Genomic DNA, 26,453 nt, shown 5'->3' on the forward strand with positions numbered 1-26,453 from the left:
GTGCATAGAGAGCGCTTTTGGATTTTTGGAGTGTTGTAAAACCGAAACCTAAGTAATAATAATGACTATTTTTTCCTGGTCACTGCTCACGGTTATTTCCTTTCCTTTTTTCCCAAAAATTGCACACTGTAGTTAAAATACTTATCTTTATTTTCTTTTCAGTTTTAGGCCTCGGATAAAACTTGGGTTTGGATCATTCGCTTTTCATAATTTCATTGTCACATCTGGTTTACTACACTCTGTCATTTCCGTGACAGCCTTTTCTGCGCGCGCAAAACCGCGTGCAAGGAATGCAACTAGTTACCAGGTTTTATCTTAACATTTCCCGCTCGAACAAGGCCGTTTATGATCTGGACAACAGTCTTAGATAAGGTTTATTAGAGGCATTGTGATAAAAAGCGCTGGGCTTACCACTTTTAACTGATGTTCTCAGTTCTCTTCAGTCGACGTCTGAACAGCCTGAATAACCAGAAAGGTACGTAATTGCACGGAGTCTCCCTCTACATCGAATTTTTTAGTTTGTTTAATCGCTTTTGTTGTGTGCGTTGAATATATTCTGCATGTTGTCGCTAAGCATGCATGACTGAAATCGGAAAAAGGTCTTTTTTTCTAAATTTCATAAGCTATGTCCTCATTTATTTTAGTCATAGAGCAGTTCTTCAGAATTTCTAAACTGATTCATCGTACTCTTGGTTATTTTTCTTTAATAGTCGATTCATGGAATAAAATTTATGTCGTACAAACTCAGAAGTTTGCCGACTGACTGTCACTGTCGAGTGAAGTCGTGCAGGCTGTAGACTTTTTTTCGATGAATCTTACTTTTAAATTAAGCTCACAGTATGAATATAGGTTAATTTAACACAGGAAAACTGTAGTACGTTTTAGTCCATCGAAATATTTTTGACAGAAATTTGACCAAGAATGTTTCAATTGAATAAATATATATTAGATTTAGGATAACAACTTCTAAAACTCACGAACAAAACCTTATTAGTCTCATTGCACTCCCTTGAATATTGTTTATAACGCTTTTAAAAGTAAAAATTTAAGATAGCTTTTCTTGACGTTATTTTCCTTCAGTTTTAACTGAGGGAATGCATTATTCCCTTCTTCTTATCCCTTACCATAAATATTATCTGTGAGATATACCTCACGTGGCTTTGTTCGGATATAGTATGCCTTGAAAGGAAGAATATATGTAAATTTACATTTCTCCACTTTTTTTAGTGAGATATCTTTTTAACTGTGGCATTATTAGCGCCCCACCATTTCCTTAAGTAGCCATGAAGATAAGTTATATTTCTTTCACAATCATCGATACAGCTTTCCAATGAAAGGTATAGCAAGTAATCCTCTGAAGGGGGACACATGGAATTGTTGGTTTAAATGAGAAATAAAAGGTGCCTTAAACATTTTTACATCAACTTTAGCTTTAAATCAACTGCATGTTGTAAACCCTATGTCAGGAAGTTCACAAGGGAAAGGAAGTAGTGAGAATTCTCATGCTATATTTGGATAGTCTAAGGTGTATTTTACTTAGATGTGAGAATCTTTTTCTGTTACTTGATGGTGTTCTCCAGCTACTGCATTTCTTGTTAAAAACCCTGCTATACTCGGGCTGTCAATGAATTAGAGAGTTAGAAAGGCAAAATGGAAGCAGCCATGTTGTTTTGTCACTTTACACAAAAGACTGTAAACAATTCAGTTAAAATGTGTAGATGTTCCAAGATTCTCAGAGTAAATTCGCAATGTGTAATTGATTCACACATCTCAACCTGATACTGGTCAATTAGGCTTTCAATTGAACTCAAAACTGAGAAATAGATGCTGTACAAATTTCTCAGATGGTATTTCAATCATTCAGCTAATTTCATAAACATTTTTTGTAGATTGAGGTTAAGATGGCAGACTAGCCGGCTGTTTTGGCTGTCTGCCATCTCTTTCAAAAGCTCTGTATACAATGTAGGCTAATATCTCTCTCTCCCAAATAGTTTTTAATTAGCTATCCCTGTATCACAAAATGTCTCTAGGTTGCTAGCTTAGAGAGTTGTCTGTTTTCAGGATATTTAGCAGTTTTACTCCCAAAGGTGATTAACCCTTTCACTCAGCATCTCACTAATGATTCCTCTTAGTGAGTACTATACAGTTCCTATAATGTGAGTAATGAGAATTTGGTATTGAGTCTGGTAATAATCCCCTAAACGCTATTTGTCTTTATTCTTATCACTTTGTTTTGTAATACTGAAATTGAAATTGAGAGGAGAAATTCTGCATCGGTCACTCATGGCAGGTAAAGGGTTAAACTGCAACTTCTTCTTACAATATCAATGTGTCATAAAAAAGAGAGGTGCTAAGAATAAACTTGATCATCAGCTGTTGCCAGAATTATCTCAATTTAGCACTTAATTCTCTTTACTTTACAAAGGCAGTTAAGGTACATGTTGCTAAGCAGGAAGTTATTTCACAAAAAAATATAAAGGCAAAAGAAAAAAATTGAAGTCAGTGGAGAAGCTTATCTATATTGAAAAGAAAATGGCTAAGGTTTGGAAATTTAACCTTATAATTTTGTGTAGTGGGAGAAAAAATTCTCTGATCTGCAATGCCCAATTAACTTTCTGAACAGGAAATTAACTTTCAGAATTGGACGTAACTAGACCCTGTGAGCAGGGTAACTGGGATACCTGGATGGTACTGGATCCTTGGGATCAATTATAGTGATACTATGGGTGTGTTAGACTAGTATACTGAAATAGCGAGCTCAAGTCTGGCCAAGGGCATACATCTATTTCAAAAAAGGTTGTCATCAGGTGATAGGTCATTCCAAGACAGAAAGGAATCATGGGTATACAACTCAGTAAATAGTTCTTGCTGAGTGTTGTACATTTGTTTTTTTAACTGGATAACGGTTTTTCTGTATAGTATTCTGTTACAAACAGAGCAAATATAATATGGACCTTCCCTAATCTTAATTTGAAAAGTTATGCCATTAGGACTGAATCTTATAATATAGTACTTAACCCTTTTTGCTTTTGTTTTCATATTATTGTGCTGAAAAATACAGCTGAAGCAATAATTTGAAATCCACATTGAAAACCCAGTAGTAATTATTTAAGTAATAATTTGCTACCACGAGATGTGCATCATAGTACTCCTTATTTCTCCAATTAAAGGCAATATTAATATCTGCATTATATATTTGAAGTATCCTTGGGAAGTTGTTGATAGTGAGTGCATTGTTATCGCCATTGAGTTTTTTGTTGTAAAACTTGATTGCATGGTCAGTGATTCTATTTAGAGTCTGTGAATTCCAATACCCACAATATTTGATAATGGAAGAACAAATGCTATAGAAAGATGTGGCACAACAGCATAACAAGGGAATATGAATGGTTGTAATTTCAGCATCTGCATGATTTGCTTCAAGGGGGACAGCTGACAACTGTTGATCAGAAATATCTGTCATATCACATTGTTTTTCATTAATATGTACACCTTAGAGTTCAAATGAAACATTTGGATTTTGATAAAGACCTTCAAAATAGTTTATCAGCTTATTTAAGGTGTTAACTTCTAACACTACACAAGTTCCTTGAGGATGGGGCATACCATATGAATCTCTACCTTGAGAATCAAATACCAGTAAAAACCTACTGTAGTACTAAGGATTGTTAAAAAAAGGAATTATAATTTTGTTTAAGCAAAGCCTGCATAGCACTAGCAAATTACATACAATAATTGAAATCTTGTACTTCACAAGTACCATGTATAGTACCAGTATAGCTTGGACTATATTGAAGCTGATAGTTAATATTGAACACTATTATCATTTTAGGTACTTCTGTTAACAGTAAATAGGATTGCTTGGATAGACTAGATAGACCAGAATACAATTAATTACCAATGTTCATGATATTAACCAAGTCCATTGAGGATACAATACTATTCCTCTTGTTATATATGAGGGAAAGCAAGTGACATGGCTACACACTGTGTACCAGCATTTAACCCAAAAATTGCCACATTGTCTTGACTGTAAGGAGCTTGAATTGTTTTAGGAGAATTAATAACAGGACCAGGGTTTGTTTCTATATCCCCAGAAAGATAAGACTTAAAATAATTTACCCTGTGATTCAGATTTTTATAAGTATGTATTTGGTACTTAATTAGACCTCCATGCATTTGACTGCTTTGGCTTTGGACTGTTTATTACATGTGGATATTGGTTTTGCATTTTCAGTATCCTGTATTTGTTAGACTTTCGATATTTTCTCCTGACTGCAGAAGAGGGATATTTCATTTTCCCTTTATTCTCACATCTGATTCCATGTGCATATATTTTTTCACAAGCTTTATATGTAAAAAGATGCATTTGGGAAGACTTCGATATGCTTTTTCTAATGCAGGTTCAAAGTAAATGTCTTACTTTCCTAGATTTCTTCAAATTACGTTTAATTCTTTTTTTTGGTATTCTGCAGGGCTCACAATTACAAACACAAATACCATGTGTACGAGGACAATTAAAATAAACAAATTTGTTGTATCAAGATCTACAGTTATGGACTGTATTTATTAAAAAGCTTCATCATTGCTATTATTAAGCTTATTATCACATACAATAACAGATATCTGAGAAGCTTTCTCAAATATGTTACATTCATCAAAGCTATTCATGGCAGCTTTTGTTGAAGACATCATCAACTTTACATAGAAATTAGCCCACAAGACAATTGCATAAACAATAGATAACATAATAACATTATACACAAAAAACACAGGATTTTGGATCATGTATTTATTAAAAAAGAACATCCATACAACTGCGGTGAAAACAAACATAAGATTCACCTTTCTGATCATGAAATTAATACCATTTGTACTGTTATCATAGCTATGTTCCTTGGCATTGAGTGAATCCAACATGGCATCTTTCTTCACAAGCAGTTTGCATCCATTAGGGTTTTGTTCTCCAGTCTCATGGTAGAAGTGCTGTTCAATAGATTGCATAGAATATATGCAGTTTGGTTTCAGATTTAAGATTTTGCTTTTTTCAATAAGTGTACGTTTTTCAATTAAGATGTTGGTATACCTGGCATACAAGGCTTTCATGGCTTTCAATGCATGCAAGGTTTTCACAGCTTTCAAGCGTTTGCGACTCATTCATTCCAAAAACACCGCTCAATAACAGCTTTTAGTGTGGATTGGCTGTGAACAATACTACTTGTGTATGCTTCTGTAAGTATTTTGAGCATTTGCGCCATAAAGCTCCAGGTAATCATAAACCAAAAATGTTGAACCTCCATTGCCAAAACAACAACCCCAGAACAATTATTACAGAATGGCTTACAAAAGAGTTTTATAGGCAAAAATCTTGTGGTTCATCAGGTGACCTGGCCCTGTCCATGCATGACAACATCAATCATCATCAAGATAACACTTCTGATCAGCATGTGAACACCTTCATCCTCATTGGATCACAGTTAGTTGTCATGGTGTTGAGGGCCCAATGACCACAGGCACTATTGCACAATTTTTCCATTTTGTGGCAGAGGAAAAAGACAACAAAAAAGCAAAGGTGTTTTAATACTGGGCTACCACAGGTATCCCAGTAAAAACATCATACATGGTACCTTCATCTCACAACTAACACTTGATGCTCTGTTACTTCCCCTTTGTGAAGATGACAGACACTGATGACAAAAAGCTGGAAGAAGGCCAAACAGAGGCTGAATATGGAGGCTGTGAGGGACCAAATGCTATGTATGTCAAGCTGATATCCAGTGATGATCATGAATTCATAATCAACAGGGATTATGCCTTGACATCAGGAACAATCAAAGCCATGTTAAGTGGTCCAGGTAAGATCTGTGCAGTACCTCCAAAACGCCATTCTGTTTTCAGGTATTATGGTTTGTTTTCACTATTCCTCTGTGAGATGAAAAGGCATTATGATCATACCTCATTACATTAAAGTTTCACAACAATCAGTGTTGCAAAAAAAAGTTGTGATAAAGTTGACCTTGTCTCTAGTATCTCAGTGGCATACAAATTTCCTGTGTGACAGAATACTGTGATCATTTGACTCAAGACAATAGTTCGCATACACTGTACAATCAAAAATGCTTCTAGAAAACATGAAAGTGCTTAATTGTTACTGTCAAGTGTAGTCCTGTCATTGGTATTTTTTTTTATTTTGATATTAGAATGTATGTTACCTGTTACAATATTATTTTAAGTATAGAATTTAAGGATTTAAAGTTCAAATGGCAACCAGGTGGACAATCAGACATGGTTTGATGCTACTCTGATTTACAGATTTAATGAATGTAACCAAAGAAGTTACAATTCATAGACCCAACGTTTCAACACTCCTGTCTAGTGCCTTCATCGGGGGTGATCTACACGCTGCAACAAGAGGTCCTTTTTATACAATCACTAATTAACTGCCTTTTTCTGGCAAGGGGTAAATAGGCATCAGGAAGTAAGCCGCCATCACTTCTTTGGTTACATTCATTAAATCCGTAAACCAGAGTAGCATCAAACCATGTCAGAATTTAAGGACTTCTAAATAACAAAATAACGTTTCCAAGAGAGATATTGCTTTCATAGAATCGTGTACCTCATCTCAAACTGCTAAATAACAAAATACAAATTTCATGTAACATGAAAATTAATAGATGTTGTTATACTCAATTGTTTCTCACATAGGCCAGTTTTCAGAGAATGAAACCAATGAAGTTTACTTCAGAGAGATTCCGTAAGTACAAAATACGTGGTGCCTTAAAAATTTTTAGTCTCTGTCTTCTACAATGATTTTTTTGCCCATTGTAAATACCATTGTGATACTGTCTTCTCTAGCAGTCATTAGCAGAAGTGTCTATGGTAGCTGCATTTATGTGGAATGAAATTCTGTGGATCAATAACTATCAAATTATTGAAATCTAGCTACTTGTATAACTATGTAGCATGATTAGGGGAATTTTTAGGGGTATTTATAATATACATGAAAAAATTATGCATGTCTGATTGATTGGCTGAAAACGAGTACATTCTCATGTAACATGAGTGCAAAGTTGTAACACAGGTGTAAATTACAAATGGCGTGTGCTGTCAAAATTTATGTTTGTCTTGACTATTTGTGATGTTTTTTCATGTGTATTATTAACAAGTAATAAGATGATTTCTTGTGCAATGTGGTGTCAATAAGCACTTGTAAATTTTTCAAAGACTGCAAATTGCATTTGCCCCTATAGGCTCATGTAATTTTGTTGTCTTGAAATTTACTTTTGCTTATTAACACCAAATTGCACTCAAAATAAAGTTATTACCTATACTTTAACACTACATGTAATAGCCCTTGGAGGGTTTTATAGCTCAAATTACCCTTGACGTCCACATGTTAAGGTTCTGATACACTGTTCTTAATAATTGACAATGCTTTGCCTATAGATTTGTTCCAAATTGTTCATATTTAACTTTCTTATGGCAAACTTCTTTTGGATGCTGCGGCTTTTTAAGAAGTTCCTTAAAGATGCCTTATAAAGGCACTATCAAATGAATAAAAATAAGCCTTGTAGTAAATTATGTACTTTTATAAGGATTATTATTTAGTAATCAATATGGCTATTTTGGAGAATTAGAATGCACATTCAGGTGTTCTAGAATTTTGCAGTGCATTTGATATGCCACTGGTTGGAACTGCATTATTTAAGAAATACAACAGACAAAGTATAATCGCTAAAGTATTATATACTTGTTAGTGGACACAGCTCAAAGGCTGGGGGAGGGGGGAGGAGGGCAGAAAATCTTCTAAATAAGTGATTCAGATTAAACACACCAAAGTTAGGATGTGTAAAGTGTGGGACATAAAACAGTTGGGTATTTACAAGGGTGGCATAGGACTAGAACCTGTGACCTCTGCCTTGCTGCTGTATCATGGCAAGTAATATATATCCAGTATTCTGGATTGTGATCTCTTTCCTAGAGGTATGCTTTTTCACATATGGCTTTATGAAGGGAAAGGGTTAAAGCAATGCTTTGCTTGGCCTTTGTTGCTGTATTCTATCCTTGTTAAGGTTGATTGGTTTAAATTGATAAGTGTGACATATGACATGTTTTATGACTGACAATAGATAACTCTATTACAGTTCACATGTGCTGGCCAAAGTGTGTACTTATTTCATGTACAAAGTACGATACACCAACAGCAGCACAGAAATTCCAGAATTTCCCATTGCCCCAGAGATTGCACTGGAGTTGTTGATGGCTGCCAATTTTCTGGATTGTTGATTTTTTCAGATGAGTGTCTTTGGTATAGATTGTTATGGTTTGCCAAGCTGTTTTTGCATGACTTGTATTGCTATTATAATCCTAACTGATATTCCATTAGTATCCTTATTGGTATTATGCACATATTTTTATCTTTAAATGTTTACCTCTTTATATAACTCCCCAACAGAAACCTACAATTGACATAACATTGTGTTACAATTTGGTGGTATGGACACAAACCTATAAATACCCTATTTCCTCAAAATAACTTCATTAACTGCAGTCTCAATTGATCTTTTATGTAATCATCTTCTACTGATCAAGGCAAACAGACAGGTTAAAGTTGATAAGGAAGGTTAAAACAAATCATTTTAGGTGCAGTATTACCCAAATAACTGGTATGATCATGAAATTACATTCTATTTTGTTTCAATTTACATGTTTGTTTGATTACAAGGGAGTGGAATTTTCATTTATATTTAAATATAACCATTACAAGAGCCTTTTTCACATATGAGATTTACTGTGCAAATTTTTTTAAAAACTGCTTTAAAATGATAACTATACATAAGTCACTATCATAAGTGTAAAATTACAAAAACACATTTTATATTGATGTACTTTTTGTTAACTTTGTTGGCTCGATAAGTGAACCAAGGATAACCTGACTTGTTTTTGTAAAATTTCTGTGAGAAATGCTCCAAAGAAAAACAATAAAGGGTCATAAAAAGTAATTTTAATGATTATGGTTTCAGTGAATTATTATTTGATGCACAGTCATTTTGATTATTTTATCACAAGAGAAGTTTCAAACTATTTTAGGATAGCTAAGAGTGTAATGTCAAGGATATTGAACCAATTACTCTTTTCAGAATCAACAGAGAATTGTGAAAAGCCCAAAACAAAACTATACTAAAGTTATGATGGATAATTGTAAAAAAGAAGAGATTTCATTATCATATGTGGCAGCATTTGGGAGGCAAAGAAGGACAGGAATGAACACCAAAGGAAGTGGCAGGAAAGAGGTGTTCTTTTTGGCATAGTCACAACCAGAACCCCAGTTCATCTTTATTTACATTATCATTGTATCAACTTTGTGTCAATGTTCCTATCCTAGCAGAATGCAGAAAGTTTGTTGATATGAACCTATTTTGACAGCCTAGCCTGCTACAAGTCTCCCGTAGTCCCATATAGTCTCCTCTCAGAAGGTTTGATCCCTATTGGGAACACTCAGAGTTCTTTCTCTTCAAGTGTGCTTGTGTCATACACTGAATGATGTCATCTTTAAGGATCTCAGTTGTTTTAGAGTGTCTTATGACACTTAGCACCACCAGCATTTTAAGTACCCATTAAATTAAGATGGTTTATGGTATTCCCTCAACATTTCCAATGTCAAAGAGGCTCTTTAATGACAGGAAGAGCTCATCCTCACTACATCCACAAGGAAAATTTTTTTGAAATAACTAAAGCATGGATCCCATTATCACAAAACACAGCAACAGACAGGAGAACTGTGAGGCGACAAATAAACTGATAAGGGAACAATTCAGCAAAGGATAAAGAATGCATTGCAGCACTACAGATAATGAAAAAAAGCCAATCACAGCATTGGAAACCAACCAATCACTGCAGAGCAGCATGCTTCATAAGATTACATTAAAAAAAGTGATCCTTATCATATGATACCCAGCAGGCATTGGGAACATTGTTTTATATGGGGTAGTTGATTACATTGTGAGACAAATGATAAAACCTGTACTCCCTAACATCAGTATGAATATTCTCCTTACTGTTCTGTATACTACTCTTAGGTGCAGACATGGAGAATTTATTCAACAATCAAGAGCTTCTTTATTTTGTGATCATTTCCTATATTCTCTTGACCTTAATGTTTGATTCAGGGGTGATATTGTAAGGAGAAATTAGATGCTAGTCACTCTTAGGGGGTCAAAGGGTCCAAAATTTAACTTAATCTCACAGGAACTTTTGGTGGTTTTAAAAGATTTAATTACTTAAAGTGGGCAATAACAACAACATTAAAATATTTCATTATAATTTTATGCATTATGAAGTGGTTTGATACTCATCTTTACTGAGAAGATCATTCTGCAGATTATTTGCTTTCCATTCTTCAAAAGTCATTCACTCTCAATTTCTGTACTTTTTATGGGTTTCAAGGGGCTGGAGTAAGTTTGCCAGGTGTGCAGTTGTTAATGAAGATAGGTAAAACTCAGGGGGCATTTTAATGATAAATTTATATTTTGTGACTGTCTATTGTATTACTAGAGTTATTTTCCACAGGTGATACCATAATTCAAGCCTCAACTTTCAATTGGAGTTTTTAAGTGTAGCCCTGACCACAGGAAATGGTTTGAGCCCAAGATTTAAACCAGAAAGCACTCTTCTTAGTGATTGTGATTCATATACATGTAGCAAAAACTACTACAACCTGAAAGAAAGGTACATGCAGCACCAATAATCAGGTTGATGAATGACATACTGGTTTAATATGGCTTCTAAAGTACACAACCAAGGCAGTAATCTTACCTGGAAATACAGTTGCCTGATCATACTTTAAAGAAACCATCCCATTAACACAGCATATTTATTGTGGAATTTAAACCTCCCACACCTTGTTGTAGCATATAAGAATAGCTGCTGATGCAAACATTTTCTTTCTATTTTATTACATACAATTTTGTACAAAGGCAAACCTTTTTTTTTTAATTTACAAAAATAAATTCATGATATATCACCTCTTTGTTGAGTCTAGGTTTGTTTGCTTTACCATGGTAAAGTAGAACTGTTTCGACTTAAATGAAAGGGTGAAAATGTTTTTTTCATCATGCAAACTGTTCACAGCTGTGACACCTTTAACATGTTGCAAACAACACTTGAAAAACCAATCTAATTTTGTGCACTGTGGTTTAACAAAAATAATTTTCACATACCAAATGTTTATTCATACTGATATTTGTGACTCAAATTGACACTCCTATTAGCCAAATTAAAAGGTGATTTTGAGACTCAGATTTTTTTTTTGTAGGTTGCATATATTTTCTGTACACATTTAAAAATTATATTCTCAGAAGTATGTACAAACAATCTATAAACAGTGAATGAACAATTGATAAAAATACTCTTTTAAACCAGGGAAGATGGGAAAACTGCGAGAAAATTTTTCTTTGTAATTTGCTGTATCAAACCCTAAGCAAGGAAGTACTATATTTTCTTTTGGTTTTCATTGTCTTACAGTGTAATATAAATAGGATTTTTCACTATTAAATAATAACAAATGCTATATCCATCTTCCATGTGAGTTGTAGATGAATGACTGTTTTCCATAATGCTGTGGTCGATAAGTTGCTGAAACCAATCAAAAAAATGATTGAAAAATGAATGCTGTATGAGATAAGTTGCTGGCTTATTTTAGGGCCAAAAAAACTCGGGTAAGAATGTGTTGTTCATTTCAAACCTGATCACTACATGTTTTATGTTACAAGTGTGAACAACTGGACATTTAACCCTTTACACCGCAACATCAATATGCAAATTCTCCTTACTGTTCTCTAAACATTACCTTGGGTGCTTACAACAAGAATTTGTTTAACTATCTAGAGCTTAAGGATGCACAGCAAGAGTCACAGATCACTCCATGTGGCCTCTTGTACTTTACAGGAATTGACAGCCAAATCTAAATAACATGTACATACCTGGCCCTGGGGCCTCTTCCTCTCCAGGTGCCCCTCCTGACCACCTACTAGTTGTTGATACAAAAGCTGAGCCAGACATGTAATGTTTAGGGGGGCCTTCATAGTCAACCACATTGTAATGACCAGGTCCTGGCATAGGCTCTAGGGGTGGGAGGGGCATGGCAGGTGCAGAGATACACAAATAGTGCTTGTTACTGCAAAATTAAGGAAGTAATAAAAGTTATTTTGACATCATGTCCTTCACCTCTCTAGTATTAATAATGCAATAAGTTTTTTCATCTCTCTTAAATATTTAGCTGTTTGGGCTTAAGGTTATTAAAGTATGCACAATTTACCTGCATGGAAGATTCTATCATCTGAATTTTCAAGGTATTTAAACAGTCACACAAAGTGAACCATTTATTGGGCTTACACTCGAAAAGCCAAAATTGAAATTCAGTTGTTTTAGGAAATTAATAAATTTTTAATATTATTCAGCAACTAACACTTCAAAATTGGTCACACTCTATCTTCCAATGTAAGTAGGGTGTGGGAATGTGCAACACATGGTTTACTTAAAAATTTTATTAGGTAAATCATGTTATTGTGAAAATTCTTAAATAAACCAGATGTGGTTGGATAAGGTTGACAGGCCTCAATCAATGATAAATGTTTGCCTTGAACAATGTCATGAATTGAACATTAATTGAGGGTATAGGTTTTTACAACTTTGTCACACACCACCAGTTCAAAAATTTCTGGATTGGCTCTCAGGAGGTGTCAAACACAGCAAAATTGGTAGATCACTTGCACTTTAGAGCCTGTAACATTTCTTTCGTTCTGAATTGATCATATACATGTAGGGATAGTGAGTGAGTGACCCCAAGCTGTACTTACTGAAATCCACTCTGCTGCGGCTGTTGCTGCTGCTTTAGTGTTTGACGTTCTGCTGTTCCAAAGGGTTTGTATGACCCAGGCCCAGGGTATGGTACAGGAGACTGCATCATTTTTCTCTCTGTTGTAGACTTAAAAGGCGCAGTGGCAATTTTGGGTGAATCTGTTACCAGCTTGTCATTGATTGTGTAATGACCTGTGGAAGTATAAATAATTGGTACATGGAAATCTAAGGCCCACATAGCATACAGTTTCTCACACATTCTGTACATGCAGTAGCAAAATTATGAACAGTAAAGAAACGAGGAGCATCACTATTGTTTCCGAAAGGGACTCTCTCTCTTTCATGTCCTTTACGCCTAACAGGCATGTAGGGCAGCAACGTGTTCCCTCCACATCTGGCGATCCCTTGCCATGAACTTGATGCCCTCCCAGGTCTTCCCCATCTCCTTTATTTCCTTCTCAACTGTCCGTCGCCATGTGATCTTGGGGCGACCCCGCTTGCGTTTCCCTTCCGAAAGGGAATAATCAACCTATCCTTACTATCCTTTCAACCCCTCACATCCAAACATAAATTTGCATATTCTCCACACTGTTCTCTACACATTTCCTATAATGATACAAACAAGAAGAATTTGTTTGAAGATCAAGAGCTTCTTCAGTTTGCGATTATTTCTGTTATTCTCCTGACCTTAATGTTTGACTCGGCTGTGATATTGTAAGGAGAAATTAGATGCTAGTCACTCTGAGGGGTTAAAGGGTTAAACTCCTCAGCATACATTTTTCAAGTTCCTCTTAAAGAGTAACAGCTAAAGAACAATTTGAGTCAGCTAAAGCCAAATGGCTTATAAATTCCATAACTTTTAGTTTCAATTGCTTTAGTTCCAGCCAGAAAAATGTTTTCTTAATGAATTAGAACATAATGCTCTTCACATCACCAGCTTCCACCTACATTTTGGTTCTCTAAACACTTCAAGTCACAAGATCTGATTTTCAACTCTCCCATCTGGCTGCTAAACATTTCCTTGTAAATTAGTTACTGATGCAAGAATTTGGTGTTAGATCAAGGCAACAACTTCTACCTGATAACTTTGAGTATTCCCTCTACCCTTTTTCTGAACGATGTACAGATCTTGCAGTGATAAGAAACATGTCAATCACTTCTGGGAGTTAAAGGGTTGAAGACCCAGCCTCATTGATTGCTATACAGTGCTACCCAAAACTCACATAAAATAGCTGTATGTGGGGTTTTGGTTATTAGTATATTTAGCTCAAGCAGCATGACTTAATTTTGTTTCACAGTTCAGTTTGACCATGAAAAACTTGGACAAAGTACAAAATAATGACAGAATTTTCTTACATGGAGATGGTCCATATATTGCTCCTGCACTCCAGTCCTTTGATCTTTTGGATCTATATTCAAAAGTGGAAATTATTCTTTAGGGAAAAAATGGGTGTATCCTGTGATCTATAATCTTTATTTCAATCTCTTTCAAAGAGGTGAGGCTTCTGCACATCCAAATCAATTTCCTCTTACTGTGTATTCTGTAAGCACTCTTTTTTTTTTTTTTTTTTTTTTTTGATTTTTTTGATCCATGCATAAATTGAATGTGATATTTGATATCAGTCCCCCTTATTGTGCAGCTCAAGAAAGTTCACCACAAACTCCACAGGGAAGGGACTACAAAGGTTAAATCTTTACAGGGCACTGGAATTTGAGAAAGAAGAGTGATAATAGACAAAGAAGAATGATAAAAGCCTCCAAATCATATTTCGTCTTAAAAAGTTTTGGGTCCAAATTGAAAGAAAATAACATTCAAACAACAACCTTAATGATACAACAGATTCAAGTCTTCTTACACTTTACCTGGACTGAAATGCAGCACAGGCTGCAACATTGTTATCATAAACAACTCTTCCTGTTGTGCGACCAATCTGTTGTGCAAAAAAAAAGAAAAAATAACCCAAATACATGATTATTTGCAACTGAATTACTGTGTTTCACTAATTGTAATTAACTTCCACAACAGAAAAAAGACCATAAATGAAATACATTATAATGAAGTGGTCTAAAAACTATGAAAAAATTAATGTCTTCATTGCAAGGTTACCCAACACTTTGTTGTCAAATATCCATTCTATAGTACAATGTACATTCAATCAGTCTATAATTTACATAACTTGATCATCTGTGAAGTAGCTGTCCAAAATAAATTGTTTTTAAGTGACATTTTGACAACCCCAGTACGAGCCATTGTCAGGTGTGATCATTAGAGCCATAAGTAGAATTTACTTCATGAGTATCGACATTTTAACATGGTCTTAAAGTCTCAAGATCCAACTCACACTTTTACTTGTGAATTAGGAGAATTTGTCTTATTTCAAAATAACACCCTCCTGCTCATAAGCTTCTCTGTTCTTATAACTTGTTAACTAGATAACTAACTGATTGAAATTTCAAGGAGAAAAAATACACTTTAAACATTTCTTGGGATGACAGGGTTGACAATTAGAATGAAATGGGTTACCGTGTACTGATTTGGTGCTGGGAATTGTCCTTTTTTGTTGTCTCTTTCAAGGGCAATGGGAAGATGAAAATTCCTATATTAAGAGAATGGGAAGATATCAAACCAATGTTAAGATAAATGGAGAGCTAACAATGAATTTAATACATGTAGACTTTATTCTTGACATGTAATTGACTGAAGTCCAAATGATTCAAAAGAGTAAAGTTGAAAATTGATCACCACTGAAAAAGTGTTACACAGTCATGTAGATCAACTCTTAGGATGGGATTGACAGTAGATATAAGACACTGTATCATGCATAAACATTATATATGCATAAAAATTATGATAACTCACTGTTATTTAATTTTCAATTAATACTAAGAATTACACAATTATACCTTGTAACAGAAGATTTGTTGAAATTGTTTTCCCTTGGTACTGAAGGATCATAAAAACCTGACATAGAGGAGGCAGGTACATGTATCATAATTTTTATCGAAATTAACCCTTAACCATTTAACTCTTAACATTTGATTGTTAATTCTCCTCTCTAGCTGCTTCAGACTTCCTTGTAAATTAGTTACAAGAATTTGGTGTTAGATCAAGATAAAAACTTCTTCCTGATAAGTTTTAGTATTCTCATTACCTGTTTGCTGAATAATGTATGGATATTATAGGGAGAAGTTAATCACTTCTGAGAGTTAAAGGGTTAACTCCCAAGATTTGATTGTTAATTCTCCCCTCTAGCTGCTACACATCTCCATGTAAAAAAATAATGACAGTTGGGTGTTGGATCAAGATAACAACTTCCACCTGATAAATTTGAGAATTCTCATTTCCTGTTTGCTGGATAATGTATAGATACTATAGGGAGAAGTTACATGTTAATCACTTCTGGGAGTTGAAGGGTTAATATCAACTTTGTCAGGGTGAAATACTAAATCACCAAATCAAACTTTATTAAAGACACGGTGGAAGCCATTATGATGCACTGATCATGTCTTAAATGTACCTGGGCCTGGTCCTGTATTCTGAACTCCTCTTGGAAAACGCTTTGCCTAAGGAAAACAAGAACAAGCATGACGTCGCATAACTGGTGATTGACAAGTTTGAATTTGTTTTGACAGGAGGAGGAACCTCAATATGGAGATCACAAAGCACTTCGCTTTTAAAATACAAAGACTATACTTGAATACAAGTTGCTATGCCTGTGTAATCAGCATTGTTAAATTTGAAAAACACTTTGTTCTAGTGGTTTTGTACTTACCTTGGAAACAAAACCACCAAATCCTTTCTTTGAGAAGGAAGTGCTTCTAGTTTCACTTGATTTTAGTTCTCCATAAGTCCCAGGACCTGGGTTTACACTCTGCACAAAAATTAGCAAATTGTATCTTTAATCAAGATTTCAACTCATTTTCCTCTCTCTCTCTCTCTCTCTCTCTTGGTCTACCGAAGCGTTGATCAATTTAAGGGGGAAAGAGAGAATGTTAAAGCCTTGAAATGATTGTGCATAGGTTGCATAATAAGAAATTACCTTGGGATGAAAAGTTGTGTCCATCTTTTAATAGTATTATGAGGTTATATGTCAATAAGATGATACTATGGAGAAAAAATGTTCCTGTCCCAGTGACCTACATGAATATGAACTACTTTCATGTGCAGATGTTTATACAATGTAAATGACTCAATTGCAGCTAAATTGAAATTTCTGGCGTAAAATTCAAATTGGAATCAAGCAGTACATTTTGTACCTTATGCGTGTTTCATGTGATGAAGTCTTTATGATTTAATTTTGCTAATCCCAACTGCCATAGTCCAATCCCTGTTCTCAAAATCCCACTCAGATTTCTCAGTTCCAAAAGGACACAACTCCCATCTCTCCATATAATTATTTCGCAACTGTGTTGACAAGAATGTACCCTCTACATGACTGCAAAAAGGCGATCAACCACTCATATCCACATCAAGCTGAATTACGATCAAACTTATATGTGAAAGTATTCGGGCACCAATAGTTTCGGCTACAGGTATATCAAATTACATACCTGACTTAGGCAAAATATATAAAAACAGCAATTCTTATTTTAGGAAAGGTAAACACTTACCACATCAAACCCTTCAAAGCGTTTGGATCTAGAAAGGAATCCTTTCTTTTCTGAATTATCACTCACGATTGTCTGATATTTGCTGGGGATAGAGGCCGATGCAGCTGTTTTGCCATGACCTTTTCAATATGGAAAAAGAAAATAATAATAATAACATTACTTAAGTGTATGGCACAAAAATTAGAAGGGAACATAAGCAATAAACAACAGCTTTAAAAAAACTTCCGATGTTCATTGAACTATTCTTCGATAAAATGCTTTTAACATACTGGTGTTTACTTTTTATCCTTAATCAACCGAGAGAAAATCGAAGAAACTAAGGCCTCGTCAAACTGTCCAAAATCTATGGATCATCTGATCGATCGAACATGCAAAATATTCTTCACTTTTCTTTGAAACACTCGAACGCGAATAGTTTGATTTTCGTTCGAGAATCATTAATCGATCAATAGTCTATAAATTATCTAAACCTATACCTTTGTGAATCCTTCCTGTTGTTATAATTCCTCCAACAGCTCTCCGTTGCGGCTCTTCAACCTGCACACTGTCCACCATTTTGCTTTCCAGCCTAAGTCTCCTTGGTAACCAAAGTAAAGCGCTTTGCGACCAGGCCTCCGGGTCCTTTGAAATGACGCTTTCAACTAATCGCCACATGACATTTTCAGGAATATTTTTCTATAATCCAATAGTAAAAGCGGAAACAGTACAAGTTTATTTCTCTTAAATGCACCATGTATGATCTAGAGAACTAGAAGTAGTCTGAGATTTTTCGTTTACGCTTTCAGTGGACTAACGTGTGCACATTTTGTAAAAAAAAACCAGATGAGATTTTATTTAAAATATTCATTATTGGATATCTAATCAAATGAAATGAGTTCCAATGAGTCGAAGATGGAGAAAACAGGTGATTTTTCCTTTCTAATAATTTTCTGTTTGAGGTGAGTTGATGAAAACCAAGCAAAGAAAATTTTAATGATGAACGATAATAAATTTACCGATGAAAAAAGGCTATGTTGCCACTATAATCTAAGGCTTGGAACAAAAGGTCTGTCTAGCTTTACATAAGTTCCCTTTACATTTTAAATCGTATTTGTTTGTAAAACTTAGCGTGAAGAGTTTCGTGCACAGTGCGGCGAAGGAATATTGGTCCAAAAAATGATTTAGATATACAATTTACCAGTATAATCATGTATTCTCGAACGCTAACTTTGCCAAATTAGATACTTGGAATGGTCAGTGACATCGCGTGCGAAATTGTATTTTCTCAATTATTTACTCAATTTTTTTTTTAAAATTCAAAAACTTTCTCAGTTTAAATGTGCTAAGAATCTCACTAAAATGGTTTTAATGAGCACTTCTAGAGCGTTAAGTCGTTCCAGGGACACTTTTCCTTTCTTATCCAGAGCAAATGAAATACTCATTCCGCTAATCCTATATATTCGAACGCAAATCTTCTTTCTCCTAATTATCATTTGCGCATAAACAATAGAGGACTTTTTCCCGCCACGTGTACAATGTAGCAGAAAGTCTTATCTAATATTCGACCAATCCTAAGGCTGCATTTAGAATATGATTATTATGATCCAATCACAATGCGTTAAAGTTTGTTTTGAAGTGTGAAAAATGCGCGCGACTAGAAGGAAAACTGACGCGTTAGCGACTCAACAGCTGATCGCTGCTAACAAAAGCTATTAACATGTTCCATGGTCTATTCAGATATACTGCCAGGGCGGCATAAACATTCGAACATAGATGAAAAAAAAAGAGAAAGGTGACCCACTATTTTCTGTACTACGAAAAACCCGGCGACAGCATTGTGCCTCCTTCTACACCTTTGTAGGTGTGAATGAAAATCTCTAAACTGACGAGGAACGAGTTTACGTTCGGCGCATGGATATATGATAAGCACAATTTACAAATGAAGGTCTTTTAGTCTTTTACAGCTGACAGAGTCACAGACAAGTTCGGAATTAATCCACACCCGTGAAGAAAACTGGAATTATTTTTAACATTATCAGCAACAGGCCAGCTTTTCTTCTTGGTTTCCTTAAGGCTTCAAATGACATTTTCTTAATTTCCAAGAACTACTTTAGCGGCGAACATTCGTGAAGATGACTGGAATAAGTCAAATACATTTTGTCTGATAAAATCACCGGAGGAAGTCTCATCTTGACGAGTTATTTGCCTAAGATTTGGTAAAGTATAATAATTTGAAAGTCCCACGGTTCTATAGTTATGTCACAGCCGAAAAAGACTCGAAAGACGCGCTCGAGATCGTCGCGCGGGAAAACAACTCGCGACGAATCTCGCTTTGGCATTCGTTATTTACATCATCATATGTTCGCGGGAGACACGCCTGGTGATCAACAACTCTGCCCATATGAGTGCAAATGCGGCGCGTCGATGTCTTCAATTTACAGCAGAAAGACGCTGACTCTGCTCGTAATTTCAATTCTTGTTCTTCTGATCGGCGTTACATTTATGCTGGTCGGCTACCTGATTCCTCGAAGATCAGTTGTTTACTTGGAGAAAAGCGATGGTACTCGAACGATAGTGGATGAAACTGCCATTTCGTTCAACACACTGTTGGACGATTTCACTCTGGTTGGAACAGCACTGGTACCGCTAGGAGCTTTATTATTCTGCGTCATACTAATCGTACCACTCTGTAGTTCGTCTTCGGTTCAGAAGAAAGGGCAATATTTCAAAGCACCAACTGAGGACGCGGCTTCCTCGGTGACGAAGACCAAAACTCCGGAAACTGCGTCAGTCGCTTCAGAGGACGGTCGCTCACTGAGCAGCGCTTCATCTCAATCAACGATTCAAAAAATTCCTGTTCTAGCTCTCGTCCACAACGTTCAACCGGAGCAAAAATCTAATAGTACTGGGTCTTCTGTGGGTAAAGGCAGAGATTACAGAAAGAAAACTGGCAAGTTTAAGGATTCATTTGACGAGGAAGAAGAGGAGGAATAATTTAGCCTAAAAAATACAACCTGAATTTCCTGTCTTAAAAAATTGGCTGTATATTATTCTTATGATTTAATTTTGTTAAATTCTGAGGATTGATTTTTATTTTTTTCACCATTATCGCTGTTTTAAGTTTGTGTAATTTTCAACAGAAAACGAATTGATCCTTGAGTGTCGAATCCAAATTCTCACTCTTAGCCGGTACACTACAAATTAAGATCACAAATGAAATGAATTTCCATATTTTTGTACGAAAAAGAAAATATACCGGCATCTCCCAATTAACATATATATTTAAATTTCCGCTTAAGGAGAAAGCTGGGTTTGTATCGGAAGGGAAGCGAAGGATGGAAGAGTGTCACAATATTTGCTCTGGAAAATGAAAACTGTCGAAAGACAAGGAAGCTGGGAGAGGGTGTATTCACCAGTGTCAATAAAGAGGATTTAAATCATTTATACGGCTTGTCTCTTCAGATTTTTGCATAACCAATCACACATGGAACACAATGTACCAAACAAGACAGCTGTCTAAAAAGAGTGTACGACAGGAAACAGAGAAACAAAAGACAGACGAAAATTTCTTTGTGAAAAAAAAATTGATATGTGTAGCGAATTATAAAGGTGACCTTCTTGAGCTTGAATCATCAGTTAGCGTGTTTGAAACGGATTACGTTACCTAACGTTTTATTTTTCTCGTCTGTTAATGGGTTCAAGTTGCTCTTGAAAGATATTCTGACCTAAGGGTCAGATATGAAGATATGAAAAAAAAATCTATTCACGGCCTTGTCAATCGTTGCCTGACTCGAGGTGGAAAGATAAATGTAGACATCACATTTGCATCTAATACTATGATTTTGGTGGCGCTAATTAAATCTCATAGACGAAATTCTCTTTACTCTTATAGTAGGTGGAAGTCAAACAGACTTCGGAAACTGAAACACGTTGCTAGATCTAACGGTGACTAATTCTTTTAAACAACTCGCTTTGTTGGCCATTCGCTGATTAAATCTCATTGACGAAATGCTCTTTACTGGAAGTCAAACTTACTTCAGAAACAAAGAAGGGAAGAAAGCGAGTTGTTTAAAAGTTGCAATATCGAATCGGCCTCGAATTTTGTTTTTGTTTTTTGAAACTTTCTTTTCGCAATTGAGAATCAGTAGCCGTAAGTTGTAACAGAGAGTTACCATGGCCTGTTCTAGGGGCAAGCGTGAAAAAAAGCGAGGGGAAAACAGATTTTCTCTCTCACGCCCTTACGTTCATCTCCACCGGAAGGCTTGGCACAGGCTACCGAGGCCGAACCCTGGTAAAATAAAAGAGTGCTAAAGGGATTCACACCGAGAATTAAAAAGCTTGCAGTATCATAACGTTACTCACGGATCCGAAAAATACTCAACTTATTTGGGTCGCAAATCAGGAAACGCAATTGTATCTGTCGAAATGAAAGTGTTTGGAAACATTGAAAGCATTATCAAAACCCAGCCAAGCGTTTCTGAAACGATACAATCCATTGCACAAGACTCATCTGGTTAAGATAAGATGGGAATGAAGAAATATTTCTCTTCTCTCACTCCATTCACACACTTGCAACAATAAAAAGGCGAAAGGAAAAGAAATCACAGGGCTTGGGAGCGAGCAAGATGGTCCACGGAAAATAAGTCCAAGTTGATTGATTCTAAAAGGGAGGGGAAATGTCATTAAACACACCTTCATTACGCTTGCGTCTTAAAAACTTGCCGCTTTCAATACTTTCTTTACCATTTTCAATGTTGAGAAACTGTAAACCTTTTCCACTCGCCCCTTCCCCGCCCCCCCCCCCCCATCTGACACAAGAAAGGGGGTGATTGCGTGATGTCTGCTTTCCACAATTGTCGTCAACAATAAGTTTGATTTGTTTCCCATAATTCCTTACTTCTCATTTGTTCTGAAAACAAAGCCATGCAATGCAGGTTTAATATTACAATAAAGGCTAAGATTTCTTGAATACTAGATGTGTCTGATCGCTTTTATGGAAGTTTTCAAACGTTATGCTCGTTACTTGTCTCAACAGCGATAGCAAATGGCGTCCATCTTAGGGCCATCGGAGGAAAAAACTAACGGTACCAAGTTAGCGCGACTGCTAATTGATGGAGGTACACAAGCGCTCAGGAACGTTTTAGAGTCTTTCATACATCCGCCTTCAACACTGCAAATTATGTTAAACAACAACAAGGCGATCCTCGCTAACTTAAAGAGCAGACGTAAATTATATGATAGCCAGTGGGAAAAGCTATTTCCTCCATCGGGTGCCCTACCAGACTCAAACACATTTGATATTACTCTTCTACATTTACTGCTTCGTGAAATCTGTCCCGCTTTGATTGAACCTGCCACAGGATGGCACGAAATGCCGGCAAAAACAGATCACAGTCGTGAAGCAGAGATCGTCCGGATTAAATGCTTGCGAAACAGCCTGTGTCATAGCATTTCCACCGGTGTTCCTAATGGCGAGTTTGAAGACAAATGGAATACAATTTCCTACTCTTTAGTAACCTTAGGACTCGATCAACTAGAAATAAACCGCCAAAAAACCGAAGACATCGATCATGGTACACAGCGACGAGTCGAAGAAGAAGTGGAGAAGTGGAAACTTGACATCGAACCGAGGGTGCAGATCTTAGAGCACGAAGTACATCAGCTAAAAGTTGGGCGAATTTCAAGTAATGAACTGCCCGTTTCAGAGGTGAGTGGGTCTTTTGAGCTTCTCAGTTGTCTTCCAGATGAGGTTCAAGATGTGTTTGGCCGCTCGGATGAAATTCAACGAGCTGTAAAATTTATTCAAAGCGGAACAGTCTCCATCGCTTCCTTAACTGGTGGACCGGGTTTCGGGAAGACCACTATGGCCAACAAAGTGGCCCACGAGCTTGCCAGACGCGAAAACAGCCGAAGTGTGTTATATTGCTCACTAACATTCCAATCATCACTAAACGACATATTTACCAAAATGATTCTTACCTGCAGCAGAGGCCTTTCTCAGCCGCCAGAGCATCCCAAACACTGGCTTCTGAACTGGAGCAAACAGCAATCTAGGAAAGTCACATTGATACTAGACAATGCAGATCGTGTCCTTGAGTCTGATGATCGAAAGCAGTTTGTTGACATTTTACGTGAAATGAGGACCTTGTCAAGCCAAAATCTAACTTTTATTACTACGTCTAGAAAAATAGTGGATGCCCCCAGTAGTGATTCAAACATCAAAACCATTCGATTGAATTCTCTTCCTTTGCATGAGGCAATCAAGGTTCTTCTTTCAAAGGTTGGCGATACGGAAACGAGAGAGGAGCTCTCCCAAACGGAAAAAATGATCTCACTATGTGGTTCTGTCCCTTTAGCCCTTTGCATGGTTGGATCTTTGCTTTCGGACTACAAAGAGGAAAAATTAATCAAAATTTTCGAAAAGAAACCTCTAGATGTTCTTTAGGACAACGATTTGTCGGTTGAAAAGGCCATTAAGGCATCATTCGATCTCTTAAGTGAAGCAGAGCGACAGGCACTGGCAATCATGTCTGTATTTCCAGGTTCATTCGATTCAGATGCAGCTGAGGCTGTAATTACAGCTGTAATGGGTACTGAAATTCAGCCAGTTTTGATTCTCCAATCGCTCAGAAACAGGTCTCTCTTGGAGCAGCCAAGTTCACGTAGATATGAAATTCATCAGCTTATCAGAATGTTTCTATCGAAAGATAGTCACGTCAAGTATTCACAGGCTGTTGCTCAAGGTGAACAAGAAGTCTGTGCCCACTTCATTTGTCGACTTGCTTATAATGCCAATATGTACTGGAGCAAAGATAAATGCAGAGAATCTGTTTTGGAATTCAGCAAAGACAGACACAACTTCGAGTATTTCTTGGAAATTTACATTCGTAATGTAGATCCTCTTCAGTGTTCCACAAGTATATTTTTTGAAGACTTTCCACAAAAGAGTATGTATTTAGAAATGTGCCTTTTACCTAACTTCTACATAAAAATTTTGAAAAAACTCTGGAAGTACTTCCACTCAGTAAGTCACCATGTTCACATCGTTGAAGTTTTGTGCCTTCTCGGACATGAAAAGAGAAAGGTGGGCAAACTAGCACAGTACAACTATTTGATGAATCTTGCCAAGGGAGTTTACTTTACCAATTACAAAGCTTTCAAAAGAAACGGTTTGTCGCAAGTATATTTTTTTAATAGCTATGCATATTTTCTTTCGGTACTAAGGCTGCCCAGTCGATCGGAAATTGTCTCCAAAGTCTATGAAATAGCTTTAATTTTGTGCCGTAAAAACCTCAAAGAACATCCAGAGACTGCAGCTACTTTGCAGTACATTGGTCGGCATAGCAAAAGTAGGAAACATCTTCAGGATGCAATGGACATGTCTACTCTGCGCCTCGGAGAACATTCCATGACAGCTCAGTGTCACAAAGCCATCGCAGACTTCTACTTTGGACCTTCTTTCTACAGGAGGGATAACACAGACATGGAGAAATGCTTTGAGCATTATGGAGCTGCACTGACTTTGATGAGAAATCTTGGTGTTGGTGACCACAAGGAAAGCATTTTGACATTGAAAAACTATGGGGTTTGCTGCAAAAACAAAGGAAATTTTCAAGAAGCAATAAGTGTTCTGACCAAATCAAAAGAAGTCGCTGATATTGAATTGGAAGAGGACCACAAATGGAAAGTGATGATTGAAACACACCTGGCCCTTGTGTATGACTGCACTGGAAATGCAGAAAAAGCGGAAAAAATCATGAGGAAAGCTCTGAACATGAATCAACGCCTCAAACAGTCAATCGATATGTTAGCAAATAAAAGAGAGATCCTGAAATTCCTGAGGCGTCATCCACAGGTTTACCAAGAGACTCTGATGAGGTGGAATTCCCGTAGTTAGGGTTAAAAAGTGTGTCAGTACAATTATCCTGTAGTTTTTCATGAGGTCAAACCAAGGTTGTGCCTCTTTAGGCAAAGACCGTAACCAGGTACAAATGAACTGTTCAAGTCTTTCATTCGGTTTCTACTTCGCGTGAGTGAGAACTGTCTTCCTTTCATTTAGTATAGCTAATTACCTGCTGCCGGTAATTGCAGGTGTAAGTTCTAGAGATCAGTCAATAACACGGATAACCTCAGTCTTGCCTCTTTTTACTTTAATTAAAGGACTGGGTTGTTTATTTTTTCTATTTATTTCTCGTGAAGTTGAGGTATACTGACTGCTGTCAGACAGTCAGTTCTTCCCCTTCCCCCCCCCCCGAACATGACTGCCTTAATTCTTAACCTGGGGCTTAAAAACAAAAGGAACCTTATAAGTCAAATAGCTGGATAGGTGTTTATCCTTTCACCCCTAAGAGTGACCAGCATCTAATTTCTCCTTACCATATCACCCCTGAGCATAAGGGGAGCATAAGGCCACATGAATAAAGGAGATGATCACCAACTAAAGAAGATCTTGATTGTTAAACAAATTCTCCTTGTCAATGTCATGGGAAATGTATAGAAAAAAGTATGGAGAATATGCCTACTGATGTTAGGGTGTAAAGGGTTAAATAAAGCAGCTTTCATTTGTAACTGGAACCGTTTGTGTGGTAGTGGTCCAGTATCACACATTTCAGTGGCATCGACAATTTGTGTAACCTACCAGATAGTAGGACATGGTAGGAAAGCCAAGATATTGAGAAAGTCGTGATTGCAATTCAGTTAACCCGGCCATTCTTCATTTGAAAGTCAGAAGGGTAAAGGAAGAAAAATAAGGGCATGACCAGGAAAACAATAAACAATTATTGGATATCCAAAATAATCAGCCGAAGCCGCCTTACTTCGACCTCGATTATTTTATGGATATCACAAAACCGAATCCAATAATTGTTTTATTATACATTGAACGAAAAAATAAATTGTCACGACAGTAAGCGGAACTGAGGATTTATTTCTAAACGTGTAAAAATTTACAAACAGCAGGCAACACAAAGCGCGCGAACTTAACATGATTATCCTTAGAAATCATG

The 26,453-nt window shown here is 36.4% G+C and overlaps 5 protein-coding genes and 1 pseudogene across 5 annotated transcripts; 4 read left to right on the forward strand and 2 right to left on the reverse strand.

Moving 5' to 3' along the window:
- The first annotated feature begins 331 nt into the window (after positions 1-331).
- On the forward strand, positions 332-9,002 carry LOC113673366 (elongin-C). Its single transcript, XM_027189766.2, has 4 exons — positions 332-475; positions 5,678-5,855; positions 6,706-6,754; positions 8,145-9,002. The coding sequence occupies exons 2-4, from the start codon at positions 5,678-5,680 to the stop codon at positions 8,284-8,286; spliced, it is 369 nt and encodes a 122-aa protein (XP_027045567.1). The 5' UTR covers positions 332-475; the 3' UTR covers positions 8,287-9,002.
- Positions 2,788-4,692, reverse strand: LOC149036174 (uncharacterized; annotated as a pseudogene).
- Positions 9,003-10,938: 1,936 nt separating the features above from the next.
- Positions 10,939-18,089, reverse strand: LOC113673369 (O(6)-methylguanine-induced apoptosis 2). The gene is made up of 11 exons (XM_027189770.2): positions 17,946-18,089; positions 17,470-17,588; positions 16,632-16,730; positions 16,377-16,422; positions 15,763-15,820; positions 15,383-15,455; positions 14,722-14,789; positions 14,215-14,267; positions 12,858-13,050; positions 11,982-12,175; positions 10,939-11,634 (listed from the first exon to the last, which is right to left on the reverse strand). The coding sequence occupies exons 1-11, from the start codon at positions 18,022-18,024 to the stop codon at positions 11,567-11,569; spliced, it is 1,050 nt and encodes a 349-aa protein (XP_027045571.2). The 5' UTR covers positions 18,025-18,089; the 3' UTR covers positions 10,939-11,566.
- Positions 18,090-18,164: 75 nt separating this feature from the next.
- LOC113673370 (uncharacterized) lies at positions 18,165-20,890 on the forward strand. Its single transcript, XM_027189771.2, has one exon. The coding sequence runs from the start codon at positions 19,705-19,707 to the stop codon at positions 20,440-20,442; it is 738 nt and encodes a 245-aa protein (XP_027045572.2). The 5' UTR covers positions 18,165-19,704; the 3' UTR covers positions 20,443-20,890.
- Positions 20,891-22,492: 1,602 nt separating this feature from the next.
- LOC113673351 (uncharacterized) lies at positions 22,493-26,016 on the forward strand. Its single transcript, XM_027189748.2, has one exon. It carries the CDS (start codon positions 22,493-22,495, stop codon positions 23,891-23,893), a length of 1,401 nt encoding a protein of 466 aa, XP_027045549.2. The 3' UTR covers positions 23,894-26,016.
- Positions 23,975-25,622, forward strand: LOC149036175 (uncharacterized). Its single transcript, XM_089188783.1, has one exon. It carries the CDS (start codon positions 23,975-23,977, stop codon positions 25,343-25,345), a length of 1,371 nt encoding a protein of 456 aa, XP_089044909.1. The 3' UTR covers positions 25,346-25,622.
- Positions 26,017-26,453: the final 437 nt, after the last annotated feature.

The sequence above is a fragment of the Pocillopora damicornis genome, chromosome 12 (genome assembly GCF_964200805.1).
Source record: "Pocillopora damicornis chromosome 12, jaPocDami1.2, whole genome shotgun sequence".
Lineage (NCBI taxonomy): Eukaryota > Metazoa > Cnidaria > Anthozoa > Scleractinia > Pocilloporidae > Pocillopora > Pocillopora damicornis.

Coding starts and splice junctions, on each gene's coding strand:
- LOC113673369 (XM_027189770.2), bottom strand. CDS start 18,024: ATGGTGGACAGTGTGCAGGTTGAAGAGCCGCAACGGAGAGCTGTTGGA. Junction 14,790..15,382: donor CAGCACCAAATCAGTACACG/GTAACCCATTTC, acceptor TTTGCACAACAG/ATTGGTCGCACAACAGGAAG. Junction 11,635..11,981: donor GGAAGAGGCCCCAGGGCCAG/GTATGTACATGT, acceptor GATTGGTTTCAG/CAACTTATCGACCACAGCAT.
- LOC149036175 (XM_089188783.1), top strand. CDS start 23,975: ATGTCTGTATTTCCAGGTTCATTCGATTCAGATGCAGCTGAGGCTGTA.
- LOC113673366 (XM_027189766.2), top strand. CDS start 5,678: ATGACAGACACTGATGACAAAAAGCTGGAAGAAGGCCAAACAGAGGCT. Junction 5,856..6,705: donor AGCCATGTTAAGTGGTCCAG/GTAAGATCTGTG, acceptor TTTCTCACATAG/GCCAGTTTTCAGAGAATGAA. Junction 6,755..8,144: donor GTTTACTTCAGAGAGATTCC/GTAAGTACAAAA, acceptor ACTCTATTACAG/TTCACATGTGCTGGCCAAAG.
- LOC113673370 (XM_027189771.2), top strand. CDS start 19,705: ATGTCACAGCCGAAAAAGACTCGAAAGACGCGCTCGAGATCGTCGCGC.
- LOC113673351 (XM_027189748.2), top strand. CDS start 22,493: ATGGCGTCCATCTTAGGGCCATCGGAGGAAAAAACTAACGGTACCAAG.